General features: G+C 36.3%; 1 protein-coding gene across 5 annotated transcripts in view; it reads left to right on the top strand.

The window, feature by feature from the left end:
* Nucleotides 1-7,572: 7,572 nt before the first annotated feature.
* Nucleotides 7,573-17,606, top strand: part of CNTLN (centlein) — a 255,643-nt gene continuing 245,609 nt past the window's right edge. For 4 of the 5 annotated variants that reach the window (XM_039870887.1, XM_039870754.1, XM_039870807.1 and 1 more), the window contains exons 1-2: nucleotides 7,576-8,025; nucleotides 14,669-14,757. In XM_039870887.1, coding sequence (XP_039726821.1) covers nucleotides 7,666-8,025; nucleotides 14,669-14,757 — 449 coding nt within the window. In that variant the 5' untranslated portion in view covers nucleotides 7,576-7,665. Of the gene's footprint in view, nucleotides 8,026-14,668; nucleotides 14,758-17,606 lie in introns of all 5 variants that reach the window. The other variant, XM_039870922.1, reaches the window with a different exon arrangement.

The following is a 17,606-nucleotide window of genomic DNA, read 5'->3' as shown; positions in this document are numbered from 1 at the left end:
TAAAAAAATAACAAAATAAGGGATTGTAAACTGAAAAAATCCTTGCAATCTGGGAGGTTAACCAAGGGTTGCCTCGCCTAAAAAAAAAAATAAATAAATAAATAACACTTGGGTCCCACACCACATCCATTAAATCAGAATCCCTGAAGAAAGGACCTAGGTATCATTATTTGAAAAGCTCCTTTAGTTGACTCTCATATATAACCAGCAAGGGAAAAACTTGGGAAACTGTCATTCCCTTTTCCTTAAATTCCAGATCAGCTCCTTCGTTATTTCATTAATGTCTTTTAGTATGTTTCCATTTCAAATAATTTCACCAAGAAATGTTTCTGGAGAGACGAGGGTCTCTTTGAGGCCTTTCACTTTGTAAAGACTACTTCAAATTTGGAGTTTATCTTTGATAAACAAATTTGCTTTGTAAAAACTACTTCAAAATTTACAAATTTGCTTGTAAAAACTACTAAGCATAATTTACAAATTTGCTTTGTAAAAACTACTTCAAATTTGGAGTTTATCTTTGAATCACAAAACTTGTTCTCTGGCCATATAGATATTTTTATCCCTGAAGAATGGGTTTCTTCAGGGTTCCAGGATAAGAGACATTTCCTGGGAAATAGTTTGTGTATGTGTCATCCCACAAAACCTATGAAGCACAACAGTATTCGGATTCCACCCACAAGCTTTTGTTTTTTGTTTAGACTTTCACTTTCCTTGTTTTCTGCCAGTCTCCCAGATATGTACATGTTGTGCTTCCTACTCAATCAAAGTAACTATCATTTGCTCAAATGTTCTTTATTAGAAATGCTTTCCTCACCACTCTACCTAAATTGGCACCCAACCACTGCCATCAGTCATGTTCCCTTCCCTTCCTTATTTCTTTTGTATACCTTTTCACTAATTAACAAGTATACTTATTTGTTCATGATGGGGTTTCCTCATAAAAGCAGGAATTGTTACTGTTCATTGCTGTATCCCTAGCAGTGTTCAATAAATATTTGTTGAAAGAATGAAAGAATGAGTGAACAGTGTCTGGAAAGGGGTCCCAAAATTGACTCCATTTCTTTCTTCTTTTATTCCCATGGAATTTTTCTATATCAGGAAACATCATTTAGGAAAAACAAATGTTGGTGCACCAAGAACCATTTTATCCACGATTTAGCAGTCTCATTTTCACCCAGTAGTAGTTAGCATTCATGTGATCTATTTACCTCAGATATTAACTTTGATAACTTATAATCCCTAAAACTATTCCTTGTTCATAGCAAAAAACAAACAAACAAACAAACAAAACAACAAAAAACAACCATGACCATTGAAGTGAGATATAATTAATGACCATCAGGAATGTCTGGTAATTGCTGAAGGCAAGACTTTCTGTGACTCACGGGGAGCTAGTTGAGAGACATTTTTTAAAGTGCTTCCTATGTTAAGGCATTATGATAGGTATCATGAGGGGTACAGAAAAAACAGGCATTTTCTGCTTTCTGGGATCAATCTATTTTCAGATAATAAACTGTATGCGTATGGTAGGTGAGAATGATTACAAAATTATAAGAGAGAAACAAAATATAAAATAGATAAAATTGATGCAAATTGAATATTATATTGGGATATAATTATATATACATACATCTATACACATATATATACACATATATATACACATCTACATGTATAGATGTATATATATATAGATGTGTATATATATGTGTGTGTATATATATAAAATTATGTTTTAGGATAGTCAATTTAGAGTGGCCTAAAATTTCTGGAAACCGAGTTTTAATGCAGAATGTAAAGTCAATAAATAAAGTAGATGCATTCGCTTGGTGCTTTTCTGTTCACAAGCCCTGAACTCTTTACCTAACTCTTACTTGGATTCTGTTCCCTCTTTATAATATACAATTTCCCTTTTTCTCCTTTATGGACTTGCAAATTAATGTCTAACCAGCTTGCCAAGTGAACAACATAAGAGTTGTTACTTTAAATCACATATTGGCAATAACAGGATGCTATTCAGCTTGTGTCCCAGTTTTTGCTAACTAGACTATATTGGCCTCTTGAGCTGGATATCTTCCGTTTTCTCTTCCAGATTGTCTCGATGTTTTTCCACCATATTCTATGTCCTGGTGGGCTACTCTATAGGAACTGGTTGGGTTCAGCCAGTGGGGAGCATAGGACAAGATGGTTATGAGAAAAAAGAGTGAGAGTGGAATATTTGTTCCCCTGGCTCCTTGTCTTTTGAGTCTGTACCTTTCACCAGGCAGCTCTCTGTACACAGCCCTTTATATATCCTGGTACCATTAGCTGCATGTTCCCCTCACCCATTCAAGCCTAGGGTGATAACTCCCATCCTTTTACTAGCCTTGGGGTACTGCATTCTCCCTTGTGCTTTCCCTTGATCCTACCCTTCCCTTTATAATTACTCCCCGTTTTAATTGTTCCTCAAAATACTCAATGGGAGTTGCTATCAGCTTCCTGCTGAGACTCTGATTGGTCACCTTGCCAAGCAGGGAGAAAATCGGAGTCTAACCCTGTGATGGTGAAATCACGTGTGCATCTCTGAGTTTTGAGTCTAGAACCAGTTATTCTGTTTGGGTTACTTAAATTGTTTCAGCAGAAGTGATATTCTACCATACAAGATGACTCTCATCTTCTTAGCCATTTGATAAAATTCTCCCCTGTTGCTAACTTGGGAGGGGGAGATAAAATAGTCAACTACTGACGGAGACCAAGAAAATCAGAAAAGTCTGGGATTGACTGCTACTATTGAAAGTCTGGTATATGTCACACATCAGAATGATCTCTTAGTTTGGTAAATAGTTCTATTTACCTGGTTACAGTAGTCCCCTTACTAGGGCAAAAAAGTGGTGGTAACTGAGGACATACCATTCTGGGTTTTCAAAAGGTAAAATGCCAGTGTGTGTGTGTGTGTGTGTGTGTGTGTGTGTGTGTGTGCTTGCTATAATGTTGTATGACGACTGTAATTTGGAATAGGTAAGCATCAGCAAACAGAGGACAAATGTTCAACTTGGTTGCTGGCAGTGGAAGAAAAAGACTTCATATTTGGGATAAAACAAAAGGAGCAAAATAAATGGAATAAATATTTGCAATATTGCTCTGAGGGTAAAGAATATTCAGATAAATACCGAGGACCATGGGTCTCCCATACCATCTTATAGGGAAGAGGAAACTGAAATACCGATGAGAAGGCTGAAAAAAGTGGAGTGTTGTCTCACTCTGGTCATATGTTAAAACAAAGAGCTGAAACTATTGTAATCCTGCATATTGAATCAGATGAACTCCTTGGGGAATTTGGGACTTGCATTTCAAACTTTGCTGAGCTAAGTAAACTGATAAAAGTTACTCAAACCTAAAGCATACAGGTTATTCCCTGCTAGCTAAACAACACCCACACTGGGAGTTAGGATTCAATGGCAATAATTTTAGAAAAGCCTATAATTGGAGCAAAAAAGGACAGTTATTTAAACAGTTTTGGATTGTTATAAAATCGTCGAAGATGGAAAAAGAAAATGAAATTCTGTTGTCATAGCTCTGTAAGGTAATCATTTTTGAACTTCGTGAAAACCACATGGGACAACTGGAACCAATGATGTCATCCTTGGATGCCTAAGATCTTGATCTAAAGCACTCCCAGAACTGATCAGAGAATCAATGGTTGCCAGGAATCACTCAAACAAAATCACAGTAATTGTTAGCACAAAACACTTTTCTTGGTTTACTCTGACTATATTGGGCGAGGTCATTAAGAAGACGTGACCATGAGCTAGACCTGGACAATTGGAGGCTCCACACTACTTCCACTGTACTTGGAATGTGCGCTCAGCTTGCCTTCCCTGAGCTAGAAGCTGCCCCAGGACAGAAACTTGAGATAGTAATGTGATGAGGAGACCATCTGGGCTGGGTATCTAACTGAACCCTGTTAAGGCATCTCTATTAACTTTTAAGATTTAGCTGTGGGTGAAGGAAACCACTCCTCTTTCTGCCGCCCAAGATAAGCCTCCTAAGTAAATTCTCTTTTTTATTAAAGTGTAACCTACCAATGTGGAGCAGTTTGCCTTTTTTTCTTGGATCTCTTCTTGTCGTAAGCATACCAGGCCCATTCAAGATTATATCTAGGCAACTCCTAGCTGGATTTGCAAACAAATAGACTAACTCCTAGACTGCAATTTGTCCACACCAGACTGACATGAAATATCTGCTGCTGATTTGTCACATTGGTACATTCTAGCTAATGGGTTTCTTTTCAATGTTGAAGGAGTGGGCAGTAGGTTATTATTGATTTAAATTCCTAGGATATGGCAAAATCCTAAAATATGAGATAAATTTAAATGATATAAAAGAAATCTGTGGTATTTAAGTCTTATCAACACCTAAAAGTAGCTTCAAATATAACAATTGAATTCTGTTGACCAAATAAAGATTATACCAAATCAGTAAAGATATAAACATGTCTTAAAATTTGGCATTCTTTCTAGAAACAAAGACTCATAAGGGCTGAGAAACTGTTAATACATTTTTTTCTCTTTTTAAACAGGTTAGAAATATATTTTTAAAATTAAAACGAGAGATGTGATATAAATACCTTATTAATTTGCACATTTCCCTTATTTCCCCAATATTTCAACTATACAATGATGATATGGAGAGAATTACATGTTTTTATATTCTAATATACTTCATCCTCAGCAGACTTTATAATATATTTCTGCGGAACAGACATCATCACTTTTAAATGTTTGAACAATGAATTGCACAGGAGAAATGTTGTTGATTGTTTGAGACATTTTTATTCAGGCAGTATTACAGATCTTTAACTTATCTTTCAGAGTTACACATGTTAATATACAATGTTTCTCACATTTCTGTCATTTCAGCAAATAACTAATGCGAGAAAGAACTCCTTATTTACATTTCTGAAAATGTGCAAGTTTCTATTCTTAAAAGTTGTCTGCTAGTAAAGGATACTTACAACTCAACAACAAAAAACCAACCTAAATAAAAAATGGACAAAGAATTGAATAAACATTTCTTCAAAGAAGATGAACAAAAGTCCAACAAGCACATGAAAAGATGATCAATGTCACTAGTTATTAGAGAAATGCAAATCAATACCACTTCACATCCACTAGTATGGCCATAAAGAGAAAAGATTTTGAGAAAAAGGAAAATAACAAGGTGAGGATGTGGAGAAATTGGAACTTTCATACACTGTTGGTGGGAATGTAAAGTTGCGCAGCCACTGTGGAAAATAGTTTGGCGGTTCCTCAATAAGCTAAACATAGAATTACCGTATGACCCAGCAATTCCACTCCTAGGTGTATACACAAAAGAATTGAAATAGGTGTTCAAAACATAACCTATATGTAAATGTTCATAGCAGGTCTACTCACAATAGGCAAAAGGTGGAAACAACCCAAATGCCCAATAGTGGATGAATGGTTATACAAATTGTGATAGATCCATATAATGGAATACTATTCAGCTATAAAAAAAAGAATGAAATACTGATACACACTATAAAATGGATGAAGCTTGGAATTGTTATGGTAAGTGAAAGAAGCCAGACATGAAAGGCTATATGCTATATGGTTTCATTTATAGAGAGTAGAAGAGTAAAATCCATAGAGACAGAAAGCAGACTGGTGGTTACCTCAAGCTTGGGGATGTGGGGGGTGGACTGGGGAGTGACTGCTTAATGGGTATGGGGTTTGGGTTTGGGATGATGAAAATGTTCTGGAACTAGATAGTGGTGATGGTTGCTTAACATTGCTAATGTACTTAATGACACGAATTTTTCTTTATTTTTACCCACTTTAAATGGTTATAATGGTAGATTTTATGTTATGTATATTTTACCACAATAAAAAGAAAATTTAAAAAATTATCTACCTATTCATAGATTCAAGATATTATCCTTCTTTTGAGTCAAATATGAAATCTATTTCACTGCTTTTCAAAAGAATCTTTCTATAATCAGATGAAATGATGCCCTTTTGAGTGAATAACAAATAGCTATTAAAAATGTGCATTCATATTGATTTTGTACCAAACACGTGAATTATGTGATTAGAATTCCCAGTCTTAAGCCCAGTGAAATCTCAGATGCTTTCAGACCTAATACTGAATTTCAAGTAACAGGTATGAAGTAAGGGTAGGTAGGGATCAAAGTACAGGTTTTAGAGTTAAATGGATTCATATCCTAGTTTTTCACTAGATGTGGGACTTCAGGCAAAGAACAGTAATCTCTCGTCTCAGTTTTCTCACTAGTAAAATGGGGATATCTATTTTACTGTGATGTTGTAAAAACTGAATAAGTACATAGATGAAAAGTGCTTAGCAATGAGTTCAGCGTATGGTAAATGTTCAGTATGGTGACTTTTAGGACAGGCTTATATAGACTTTTTCTATTGTAATCTTTTTATAAAATTTCCTTCAGTGGGAAGGAAGCTCACTCATCTTGCCTTCACAGAATTCTAATTGGGAGGGTGTCTTTTGATATGCTGACTAGATTAAGCCACAGAGCAGTAATTTTGATTAAATGAAGACGTCATGGGTTAAAACTGTTACCTTCCTACTTCTACAGTCCTCTTTGACCCATGTCAGTATGGGTATTCTGGAAGTATTCTGGAATCCTTTCTCCAGAAGAGAGAGTCTAGCTTTTCATGAAACTCTAGTGCTAGCTCAGTGTGTCTCCTTACTAAATTCATCACTAGTAGAACGTGTTATAATTAAAAAGAAAGAGAACGTTATTGCCTATTCGAAGTTTATAAAACAGGAAAGAAGAAAATGAAAAAAAAAAAGACGAAGGATAAAGAAAGCTTGTCTTGTTTCCTTAACCACAATCTATTTCAAATTGGTACAAGGACCCAAACTGTCAGGCACCACGGGTCACACTTTCTCTGATATTCAGCCAACACACAAGCAGCTGACAAAAATTCAAAGAAAATCATGACTCTTGCAAAACAAAAGACAAAGGGTTGTAATTCAAATGGGAAACCTGCCTGACAGTCCCAGCGCAGCCCAAGGCTTCCTACATCTCCTTGACATCAGTCAGCTGGATGTCAGCTGTAAGGTAAAGCAGTTTTGCTAAGGGGTGTGAAGAAAACACTTAAGTGTAAAACTTACTCCCTGATCCTCAAGGAGCTTACAACAGCGCTAGAGAGATTAGCTGTGTAACTAACACTCCAGGGCGGTCAATGAAACGTGACAAACGAGTTGGCAGGGGTCTTGAAGGCGAGGAATTCACAGTTAGGGATCATTTGGAGTTAGGGGCTTGTCAAGGAAGGCTTTAAGAGGTGGGATATTAGCCAGGCTCTAAGTGTCGGGACGGTTTTACAGTGAAGGGAGGAGGTGGCGTTGCCGGATACTCGGGCAGGGAACGCGGGGGCTGGCGCGTGGGGCGGAAAGCCTAACCCCTGGGGCCGAAAGCCTAACCCCCGGGGCCATGGCGCGTGCGCAGTGCATCGCTCGCGCCGAGCGCGCGGCCCGCGGGAAGCCGGCCTGGACCAGCGAGCGCTAGACCCCGCGCGCCAAGGCGGGAAAAGGCTCGCGCATGCGCGGCTCGGAGCTTCGGGCTTGCCAGGATGGGGAAGGAGAGGTGGAGTTTCCTAGAGGGAACTTGACCCGTTAGCAGTCGCGACCATGGCGGCTCGCTCGCAGCCCTCACTGCAACCCCCGGTCCCAGCGCGACGTTTGGGGCCCGGGTCCCCAAGTGTTGGGCGGGGAGCTGCGGTATACGCAGTGAGCAGCGAGACCTTGGATCTTGCCGACGCAGCGAGGGAGGGCGCCATGGACAAAAGCGATATAGCCTGGCGGGTCGAAGAAGGGTCAGGGGGTCTGCGACGGCCAGAGTGGGCAGCTCCGGCTCAGGCTCCCCTCCTCAGCGCGCCCATGGGGTCCGAACGGCTAGAGGGCATTTCGGTAGAGGAGGCGAAGGTGACCCGGACGCAGCTGCTGGAGGAAGAGCTGAGCACCCTAAAGGAGGAGCTGGCCCTGTGTCAGGTATCGAGGACTCTGGCCTCCGGCCTTTCCCCTCCACAGCGGGGCCGGGGCCGGGGTCGGTGGGGATGTGCTCCCCTCTCCCTCTGCCTTCGGCTGCGTAGCTGCGCAGGTTTGGGTCCCACCCGACCCCGCCCGCCGGCGCTCCCTCCCGGCTCCCACGCGCATCCCAACCCGCTGCTCTGTGCTGGAGGGACAGTAGCGCCCGGCTACCCGACCTCGGGCTCTCGCCCTTATCTGGACACCGGTCGTGCAGAATTCACCTCGGCTCCCAGGGTTTGATTTTCTTCACTTAGATACCGCCAAAACACGCAGTCGTGCCCCCCTTCCCCCAATAGTCCAAATTCTCGGTCATGACTGTAGTGGTACTTGGTTCAGCAGGAGTAGAGTGCAGTTAACGAGTTGAAATGTTGAACAGGAAAGTTTAAACTCTTTTATTAAAATAAAACCCACCGATGAAGGAACCTGTTTTTAATTTTCAAACCCACATTGCCCTGTTCTGAAGTCAACTTAAGTCAAACTTAAAGTTGTAAACAGACCAAAAATTTCTAGGGAGTCTTGGGCCGGGAATTTTAATACACAATAGATGATACTTATTAACCAACTACAGCAATTCATCATCTTTGAGTGAGAAATCTCATTTTCTTGTCATTCACTACGTCAGTTGCATCAACATTACTTTCCTGTTATTTGTAGAGTTTGTGTATATTAAGATAGCTTGAGTGTGCTCATTTTCAGAGAGATGTGATTTCCTTTAGTTTTGCGTAATTGCCACCACTTCTTTGATTTTACCAGAACCTGTAGACAGGGTTGGGGGATTCAATATTGGGAATTCACTCGACAGTATATCTTTGAGTAACTCTATCTTTAAGGTGGAATCAATTAGGAACTGCTAAACACCAAGGTATCTTTATGAACAGTATCAGTTTAGATTCAGAAAAATCCGTGAAATTCGTTCTCTCATAGTTTGTTCTATTGGATTATTTTGCCCCTTTTGTAGGTCCTTGCTAATTGAGTCAAGGCTGTAAAAACAGGACAATCTTGTTGAAATTGAATATGGCTTTGCTTCAACAAATTGAGACACTATGAGGCTGCCCTTTTTCCTTTTGCTGTTTTCTGTTCTTCAGTGGTTAAGGAGCAAAGAGATAAATAAAAGATACTAATGAAATAAAGCATTTTGTCCTTTGCACGCCTAACCCTTGGGTAGTTTAAAAATTTAAAATCATGATAAAGGCCTTTGTTACTTTGAGAGGCCTTAAGGTGCTATTTGCCCATATCTTCTACACTTTTCCCCCAAACCCCTCACTCTGTATTTCCCGTAGTTATGCCCTTAGGAACTAAGATTTTACTTTCTATGACTGACTTGATTATGGAAATCAGTCTGTCTGAAATAGCCCTCTCCCCCAAATCCATTCACTATTATATTCTTTAAAAATGTGGCTTCAAACATGGTGTTGGCCTTGACCTTGGACATATGTAGAATAGGAAGATGAATGAAGTACACTAGACAGTTGTAAGAATAGAGTTGATCATAATTAGCCTAGAACAATGGTTCCTGAGATTTTTGTAATACTGACACTTAGACGATCATAGGCATTCCAGTAATATGAGACTAAATTGGTGGTATCCCATGCTATAAAACTTCAGTCCAACCATACTCCTGCTTTTGGGGAAACATGGGAAACAATAATGAACTCCAGATTGTTATGTAAAAAAGTACGTAAGTAATTAAACATTCACTTTTACGTTGTTTTATTTGTTCTTCCGCTACTTATTCACCTAGATATTACAGTACCCAAGAATACATAGTGTTAACCCTATATTTTTCAAACCTTTCAAAAATTGCAACCCAAAATAAATTTATTCTACATTTGAACCTAGTAAGTATACACAACATACACATACATATAATTTCAGAAAGAATATTTACTCTGTTATTAACTGATATTTTCTTTTAAATTCTGTTCTTTAAGAAAATGCAGCTCAGATCTACAAAATGAATTTCACAACCCATTAATGGCTCAAATCTATGGTTTGGGAAAAAGAACCCTGCTAATCAGTCTCTGTTCATAAATAGTAGCTTCATTTAGGTTAGTTGGTTTTTTTCCACATTTAACTTAATAGGAATTTAATTGTATATACTTGGAGAAAAAGTTTGAGTGATTCCATGTATCAATTCACTCAATGGGAATGATTTAGAATAAGCATGTAATAGAAAACAATCTCAGTTCCAAGTATTTCTCTTAATCTGAGCATCTTATCCTACTATATAAGATTGTATATTTAATTAAAGTGATTTTCATATGGTCCCAGATTAGCAAGCAACATACATGTAATGCTTAGCTGAAGAAAACATGATTAATGTTTTACTGAGGGTAGGATGTTAGCTTAAAAATGTAATTTTTTCCTAAGTAACATTTAAGGGTACTTCAATGGGTAATTTTAAGTCTGTGACATTTATGCTTTATTCATTGATTTAGGACCTAACTTCACCATACTCTTAGTTTTGATTATGTATTATAAGAATGTGTTCTATTTGTGACAAAGGATAATGAGGGTATGGGTATGCGCAGTTTTATTACCCCTTGTAGAATACCAGATAAGAAGTAATGTATGTGTAATATATATACACACATACATGTATATTTATGTGTATCTATATACACGCTTATATATATATGTTTGTCTCAAAGCTTATTTCCTTTTTTTAGTAGCAGTCAATATTTACTAAACCTATAAACTGATTTCAGGAAAAAATTATTTAGGACATTTAAATGAAATTTATGTTCATTCCAACTTCAGTGATTAAACTAATTTTCATGAAACATGGATGTTGGAATTAAGAATATACGACCAGAGAACTCAGGCAGTTATATTTTTTGTTAGACATCTAGGTGTGTTGTAACCTTGTTCAGTCATTCACAAAGAGAAAAATAATTTGGGAACATATACAATTAGAATCCTTATCACTGTTAGTAGCTGTATTCTAATAGATGAATATTTTTGTGCAGTTATTTTTCATAATAATTTATTGAGTGGCTGCTTTATTACATACTTTGTAATTAAACTCCTTTCATTCTTTGCCCTGAGTTCTGATAGGCAAATTATTTGTTTAAATATAGGAAATAGTTTTCATATATTTGTTGAATTCATTCTTCCAGTACAGGTCAGTTGGAGTCCTGGTATGTTGCCAGAGACTAAACTAGGTGATGGAAAAGGAGGTACCCAGGGAAAAAAGACAATTTTGGGTGTCTGTGTCTCTAAAGAGGAAATTTATTTCCATGCTAGCCGATAAGTGAAAGTCAAAGCTAATCCACAGCAAAGATAATTTAGACCCAAATCTCCTAGCATTTAGTCAACTCATTCATAGGCTGAGTTTAAAAAACTTTGTGATAAGGAATAGGGTTTTTTAATATAAATTTGAAATTATTTGATTTTGTGCAGAAGTTCTGTAGTAATAATTTTATAATAAGTAATTTTAAGGTTTTTATTAAAATTTTTAAAGGAAGCTTCCAAAGGAAGGGAAAATATGGGAAAATATAAAGAATAGGATTGGCAATGGTTAGTTTCCTTGTTTTAATGATGTCTGGAATAGTCTTGGAACTAGTTTTGTGTTTTGGGGGGCCATTTTTTATATGAAAGAAGATCTTTTTAGTAAATAGAGATATAAGCCTCATTGAAGATGATATAGCATTTAAATAACTAAGACACTCACAAAATCTAATACATAGAATAGTCTCATAATAACACATGCACAGCATTTTATTGCACACAAAATAACTTTTTATTTTTCAAATCAGATGTCATGCATTTGAGTATTTTTAGGTGAGAAATAAAATCTAAATACTGTTGCTGACCATAAATATGAAAAAAGAAATCAATAACTGGAGTTTAAACTGAAGAAATTTGGAAATTAGAAAAGTTCTTCCCAAAATGACTTCTGGGTATAAATTGTAATTATCAATTAGTAACAGTAGAGTGTTTCTGGAAAAGTCTTTTCCTTTGGAGGAGGCTTTTTTCTCAGGCCTCTATGATAAAAACAGCTTAAGGAAAATTTGTTTTTACTTTCTCTTTGGTGGAGTTTGAAGAGGAGATGTGAAATAATCATTAACCATAACAACATCACAAAGAAAAAGATAAAAATATATATTAAGATGTAAAAATTTTTTTTATTGGATATTTATTGATTTCTTACTATGTCCCTTTCACTGTGGTAGAGTTAAGTTCTTTATAAGTAAGTCATACTTATTTAAGCTGAAATAATTTAGTTATTTTGTAAGTGTTGGAAACCTACTCTTGTTTTTACATTTTTATGTTAACCTTTCCTGTTACATATTTTAGGTAGAAAAGTTGAGATGAAAATACATGTCAACCTTTGCTATTCTTTTGGAAGCAAGCTATAAGATAAATTTATAGACAGTATTGGTTTCAAGAGATTTTGTAATTTCATCAGCATACTTTTAAAAATAGAGATGTTAGGCACATACTGTTGCATTAGCTTACTTTTCCCAATCTTCATTGCCTTTCAAGCAGGTTATGACATATGATTTGTATATTGACATTTCTTGTCATTAACTCAAATCATTTTAATACCCAAATGCTGAATTCTTACTTTTAAAAGGATAAAGTAAAGCGTGATATATAAGAATGGTTAGGTAAAGTAGGTAGTATTCACCAATACTCAGGCTGTCAAGCCTTTAATGAACAAAATAGATCAAAGATTTGAGCATTAAAAAAATGAAAACAAAACTTTAGAAGTATGGAGAAATATATTTCTAATCTTGGAGTAGAGAAAACCTTTCTAATTGGTACACAAAATCCATAAGCCATAATAGAAAAGATGGATAAATTTGAATAAATCAAATTAATAACACCTTTCCCCCAAAAAACTTCATTGTAAGTAAAGCCAAATAAGCAACAACATACTGGAAAAAGTATTTGTAACACAACTGGTAGACATAAATCTAATTTTAAGATTTCTAGCAACACTTCTTATATATTTTGGCAGAACATAGTTACATAGCCCATAGGCAAGAGAGGCCAATCTTTTAATTGAGCAGAAAAAAGCCAGAATAGTTTCTGTTACTAACAGAAAGAGGAGGATGGATGATGGAGACAGCTACAAATAGAACTATCTGTCACACAAGTAAACTCAAATGAACAACCGGATATAGTGTTTTAAAATGAAGTGTGCTAAATATATATATATATATATATATATTTGATAAGGGGTTACCAGAGACTTGTAGGTTTTGGTAGCTTTACATATAATAGTCAGGGAGGACTTCTTGAAGAGGTGACATTTAAGCAAAGACCTGAATGAAGTGATAGAATCTACATGAAAATCTGGTGGATGGTACATGTATGAAGGCTCTGATATAGATAGAGCAAGAAAGTCATTGTGAAAAAGGTGGGGGTAGGGGGGAGTGATAGATGAGGTTGGACTGGTGTGTTTGGGACCAGATAATATTGGGTGTTGTCATGTCCTTGGTAAAGAGTGGATTATTTTCTTAATCTGACAGGAACTCATTTGAGGATTTCAAGCTATAAGGAGGCTAGGCTAGGGGACCACTGTGGGGAGTTAGGCAGGAGATGGACTTGACTTGGATGAAGGTGATGGTGATAGAGGTGTTGAGAAGTGGTTAGAGTTGGGATATATTTTGTAGGTGAGGCCAATGGGATTTACTGATGGTTTGGATATGAAATGTGAGGAGAAGAGAGCAATGGAGATTGACTCCTAAGTTTTAGGCCTTTGAACAGATGAGTAGTTGGTTGTATCATATTCTGAGACACAGAGGGACAGGTTTGTGAGGGGATAGGAAATCAAAAATTTTATTGTGGATAAATTAAATCTGAGATACCTAAGAGGCATTCAGATGGAATTATTGACTAGGCAGTTGGAGATCAAGGGTAGAGGAAGCAGTTTAAGAGAGAAGTGTAAGAGTCATCGGTATGTAAGTAAAAGCATGGGGTTAAATAAGGTCACCTAGGGCAGTGATTCTCAACCCTGTATGCATAGAATCACTTGTGGAACTTTTAAAAAATACTTGAACCTCATCTGAAACTAATTAAATCAGAATCTCTAGATTGTCACTATTTTTTTTAAAAAAAAACTCCCTTAAAGTGATTCCTAGCAGTCAGCTGGAGTTGATAACAACTGATCTGGGCATTAAGGACTGAAACTGTCCATTGTTCATTGGATTAGGCTGCATAGAGGGCCTTGAAAAGTAATTTTAGCATACTGGTGGGGAGGGAGATCTGCCTGGAGGAGGTGATAGAGTGAATGGGTGATGAGGAAGTGGAGACAGTGATTATAAGCAACTCTTTCAAGGAATTTTGCTAAAAAGGGGACTGGAAATTGAAGCAGCAGCTAAAGCACAGTTAGAGAAAATTTACTTTGATATTGAGCATTTCAACATCTACATCCTCAAATTTGAATAGTAGGAATAGTTAAAGTGAATGTGGTTACCAGTTTAATAACTTTTTAAAATAAATCTTTTGTGCTGTAACTTTTCAAAAATTTATTTTCTAGTTATAGAACTAGGGATCAAGTAATTTTGCTTTTTAACTTTTTAATTTAATGTAGTGTCTTGTCCTCTATTACAACTACAAAGCATGCATTTAAAATATCTTTTACTTCTTTAAGGTTGATAAAGAATTTGTATGGTCTTTGTGGAAACGTCTTCAGGTGACAAATCCAGATATCACACAAGCAGTCAGTTTGGTTGTAGAAAGGTAAGCTCTCAAGTTATCGTCTCATGAGTATTTGATTTGTTGAATTTATTTCTGTTTGTTATTAAAATTAAAACTTGGCACTAATCCCTTAAAGCAGGGGTCCCCAGCTAGTACTGGTCTGTTGCCTGTTGGGAACCGAGCCACACAGCAGTACTTGAGTGGTGGGCAGTTGAGCAAAACTTCACCTATATTTGCAGCTGCTCCCCAGCGCTAGCATCACTGCTTCAGCTCCACTTCAGATCCTCAGGTGTTACATTCTCATAGGAGCACGGGTCCCTGGTGCCAAAAAGTTTGGGGACTGCTGCCTTACAGAGGCGTTCAATTTCCAAATGGATGTGAAGCATGATAAAATTATTGAATTTATTTCTGTGGATACCAGTTCACCAGATAGTACAGCTAGATAGGCCATATTTCCTGCTCATATTCTGGCATATTTGGGAAATTTGCAGATAAGAGATAAAACTGTAACTTTGTGTGTGTGTGTGTGTGTGTTTTGAATTTGTCTGTCTGTCTGTCTGTCTTGAGCTGTTACAGCTCACTTTTAAAAATTGGGGAAGTCCCTGTTTGGCTTCTTACTCAGAGATTGCTCTTATTAGCAATTTCCTATACATGATCCTTCTTAGACATGGCTCAGTTTTCCCCTAAGATAATTACAGTGTTTACTTGAAAGCCTGGGATGACCTTGCCAGAGTAGAGCGAGTGGTCTGGGGTTGGTTGAGGAATTTCACTTAGCACTCTGTATTATCCTGAAGGGGATGCCCAGTCATTTAACTATAGATTATTGGGCCTCTCCTTGGTCATTAGAAACAGTGGAGTGATGCTAACTACTTATCAGATATTTGGTATACAGTAGTCCCATGACACTTAGCACAGCAATTAAAACACTTGCTTTCCTATTAAATGGATTTTATTACATTTCCTAAATGAGAAGCTAAGCATATGGATGCCTTTTTTATTTTCTTTATTAGAATCATGATTATATAATCTGAATATCATTTTTTGATTACTTAAACTCTGTTCACCTTTGGAGTCTCTTGCCTTGGGATCACTCCAATAGTGTCTGGAATTTGACTTTTTAAAATCTTCAATACATCCCTATGTCTTAATATTACCATCCTTGGTTATCTTAAGCTCTTAAAATAGTGTAATTAGTTTCTCCTCATATTGCTTGTATGTCTAATTTGTCAATCAGTTTTTCCCTTTCGATGATCAGAATTAAGTCTTTTGTTGAAGTACCCTTGTTACTTCCTCAGTCATTCTTGAGATGAAATGTGATCACTCTGTCTCACTCTTGTTTTTCAGCATCCTGGCCTTCAGAAAGATATAATTTTGGGACTTCAGTTGTCATTTCTGTGATTCTTTCTTTGTCCTTTTCTCTTATATTTGTATATATTTTTAAACTTTATAATTTGTTATTTTTTAAAACTTTCTAAAGTTATCTTTAATTTTCACTTTCTTCTTGGTTGAGACAGCAAATATTAAAATATTGTTAGGTTATCATTTTTATCCTTTAAGATTTCTGTTTTTCCTATTCTACGATATACATTTGTTTATATAAAAATATACATATATACAATTTATAAATAAATGTACATTTATTGGGAGTCGAAACTCAAAAGCCTTTTTTTATGATAAGGTATATAATGGAAAATTTGGAGGTTACTACTTTTCAGTAATGATTCTCAAAATTTTTGTGTGAATAAGATATATTTGGATAATTTGGTAAAATGCATATCTCAAACATTCCTCCGTATATTGCATTGTGTGTTCACTACCCAAGTCAAATCTCCTTCGTCACCATATTTGACTCCCTTTACTCCTTGCTACCTACCTCCTCCTGACCCCTCTTTCCCTTTGGTAACCACCATACTGTTGTCTGTATCTATGAGTTTTTGTTTATTTGTCTTGTTTATTTGTTGCTTTTAGTTTTATATCCTACATATGAGTGAAATCGTAGGGTTCTTGACTTTTTCCATCTGACTTATTTCGCTTAGCATGATATTCTCAAGATCCATCCTTGTTGTTGCAGAGGTATCTTTTTAAAATAAGCTTTCCAGGTAATACTGTTGTTTTAGTCTATAGATCACACAATGAGATACTTTGGAATTTGAGTTGACTTTTGAAATCAGAAACCTGTAAGTGGCATTTATAATTTTATAATTATGTAAATATTTATTTCCTAAAGAACCATGGAGTATATTTGGAACTGTTGAGAAAGGAAAATGTTATGCCATTTAGTTTATGTCTGTCGAAAAAGGATATTTTCACTGTCAAAGTTGAATAGACTATAGTTTTGTATGGTCTGTTAATTATCCAAATTATATTACCTTTAAGTCTGTTTAATATTTGTGCCTTGCTCTTCCTGGAAAACATTTTTTTACCCTTGAAATTTGTAATTGTTCTTCTTTTCTGCTTTTCTTTTTTTTATCATAAAGAATAGTTCAGATATTTGTATATTGGCTAAAGACATTCTTCCCTAGGCCTTTTGGCTTTTGAATTTTGACCAGTTGCTTTCTAAACCTACTCAAAACTGTCAACCTAGGATTTTGTTCATTGTATTGTTGAATTAGTGCCACAGTTCTAGGATCCCACATTTCTTTTCTATTTTTGTTGGATTATATTTTCAATTTTTTTTCTCAGAAAGCATGCATAAGTGGTCTACTTTCTGATTCCTTACATGCCTGCAAATGTCTTTCTTTTGTCCTTATGCTTGATTGATACTTTAGCAGAACATAACATTTTATATCCATATAATTTCCCTCAGATTTTTCAAAGTATAGCTCTATTTTTTTTTCTTTCTTTCTTTCTTTCTTTCTTTCTTTCTTTCTTTCTTTCTTTCTTTCTTTCTT

This window comes from Pteropus medius, unplaced genomic scaffold (genome assembly GCF_902729225.1).
Source record: "Pteropus medius unplaced genomic scaffold, Ma_sr-lr_union100, whole genome shotgun sequence".
In the NCBI taxonomy this organism is placed as follows: domain Eukaryota; kingdom Metazoa; phylum Chordata; class Mammalia; order Chiroptera; family Pteropodidae; genus Pteropus; species Pteropus medius.
This window is presented reverse-complemented; position numbering and strand designations above follow the sequence as displayed.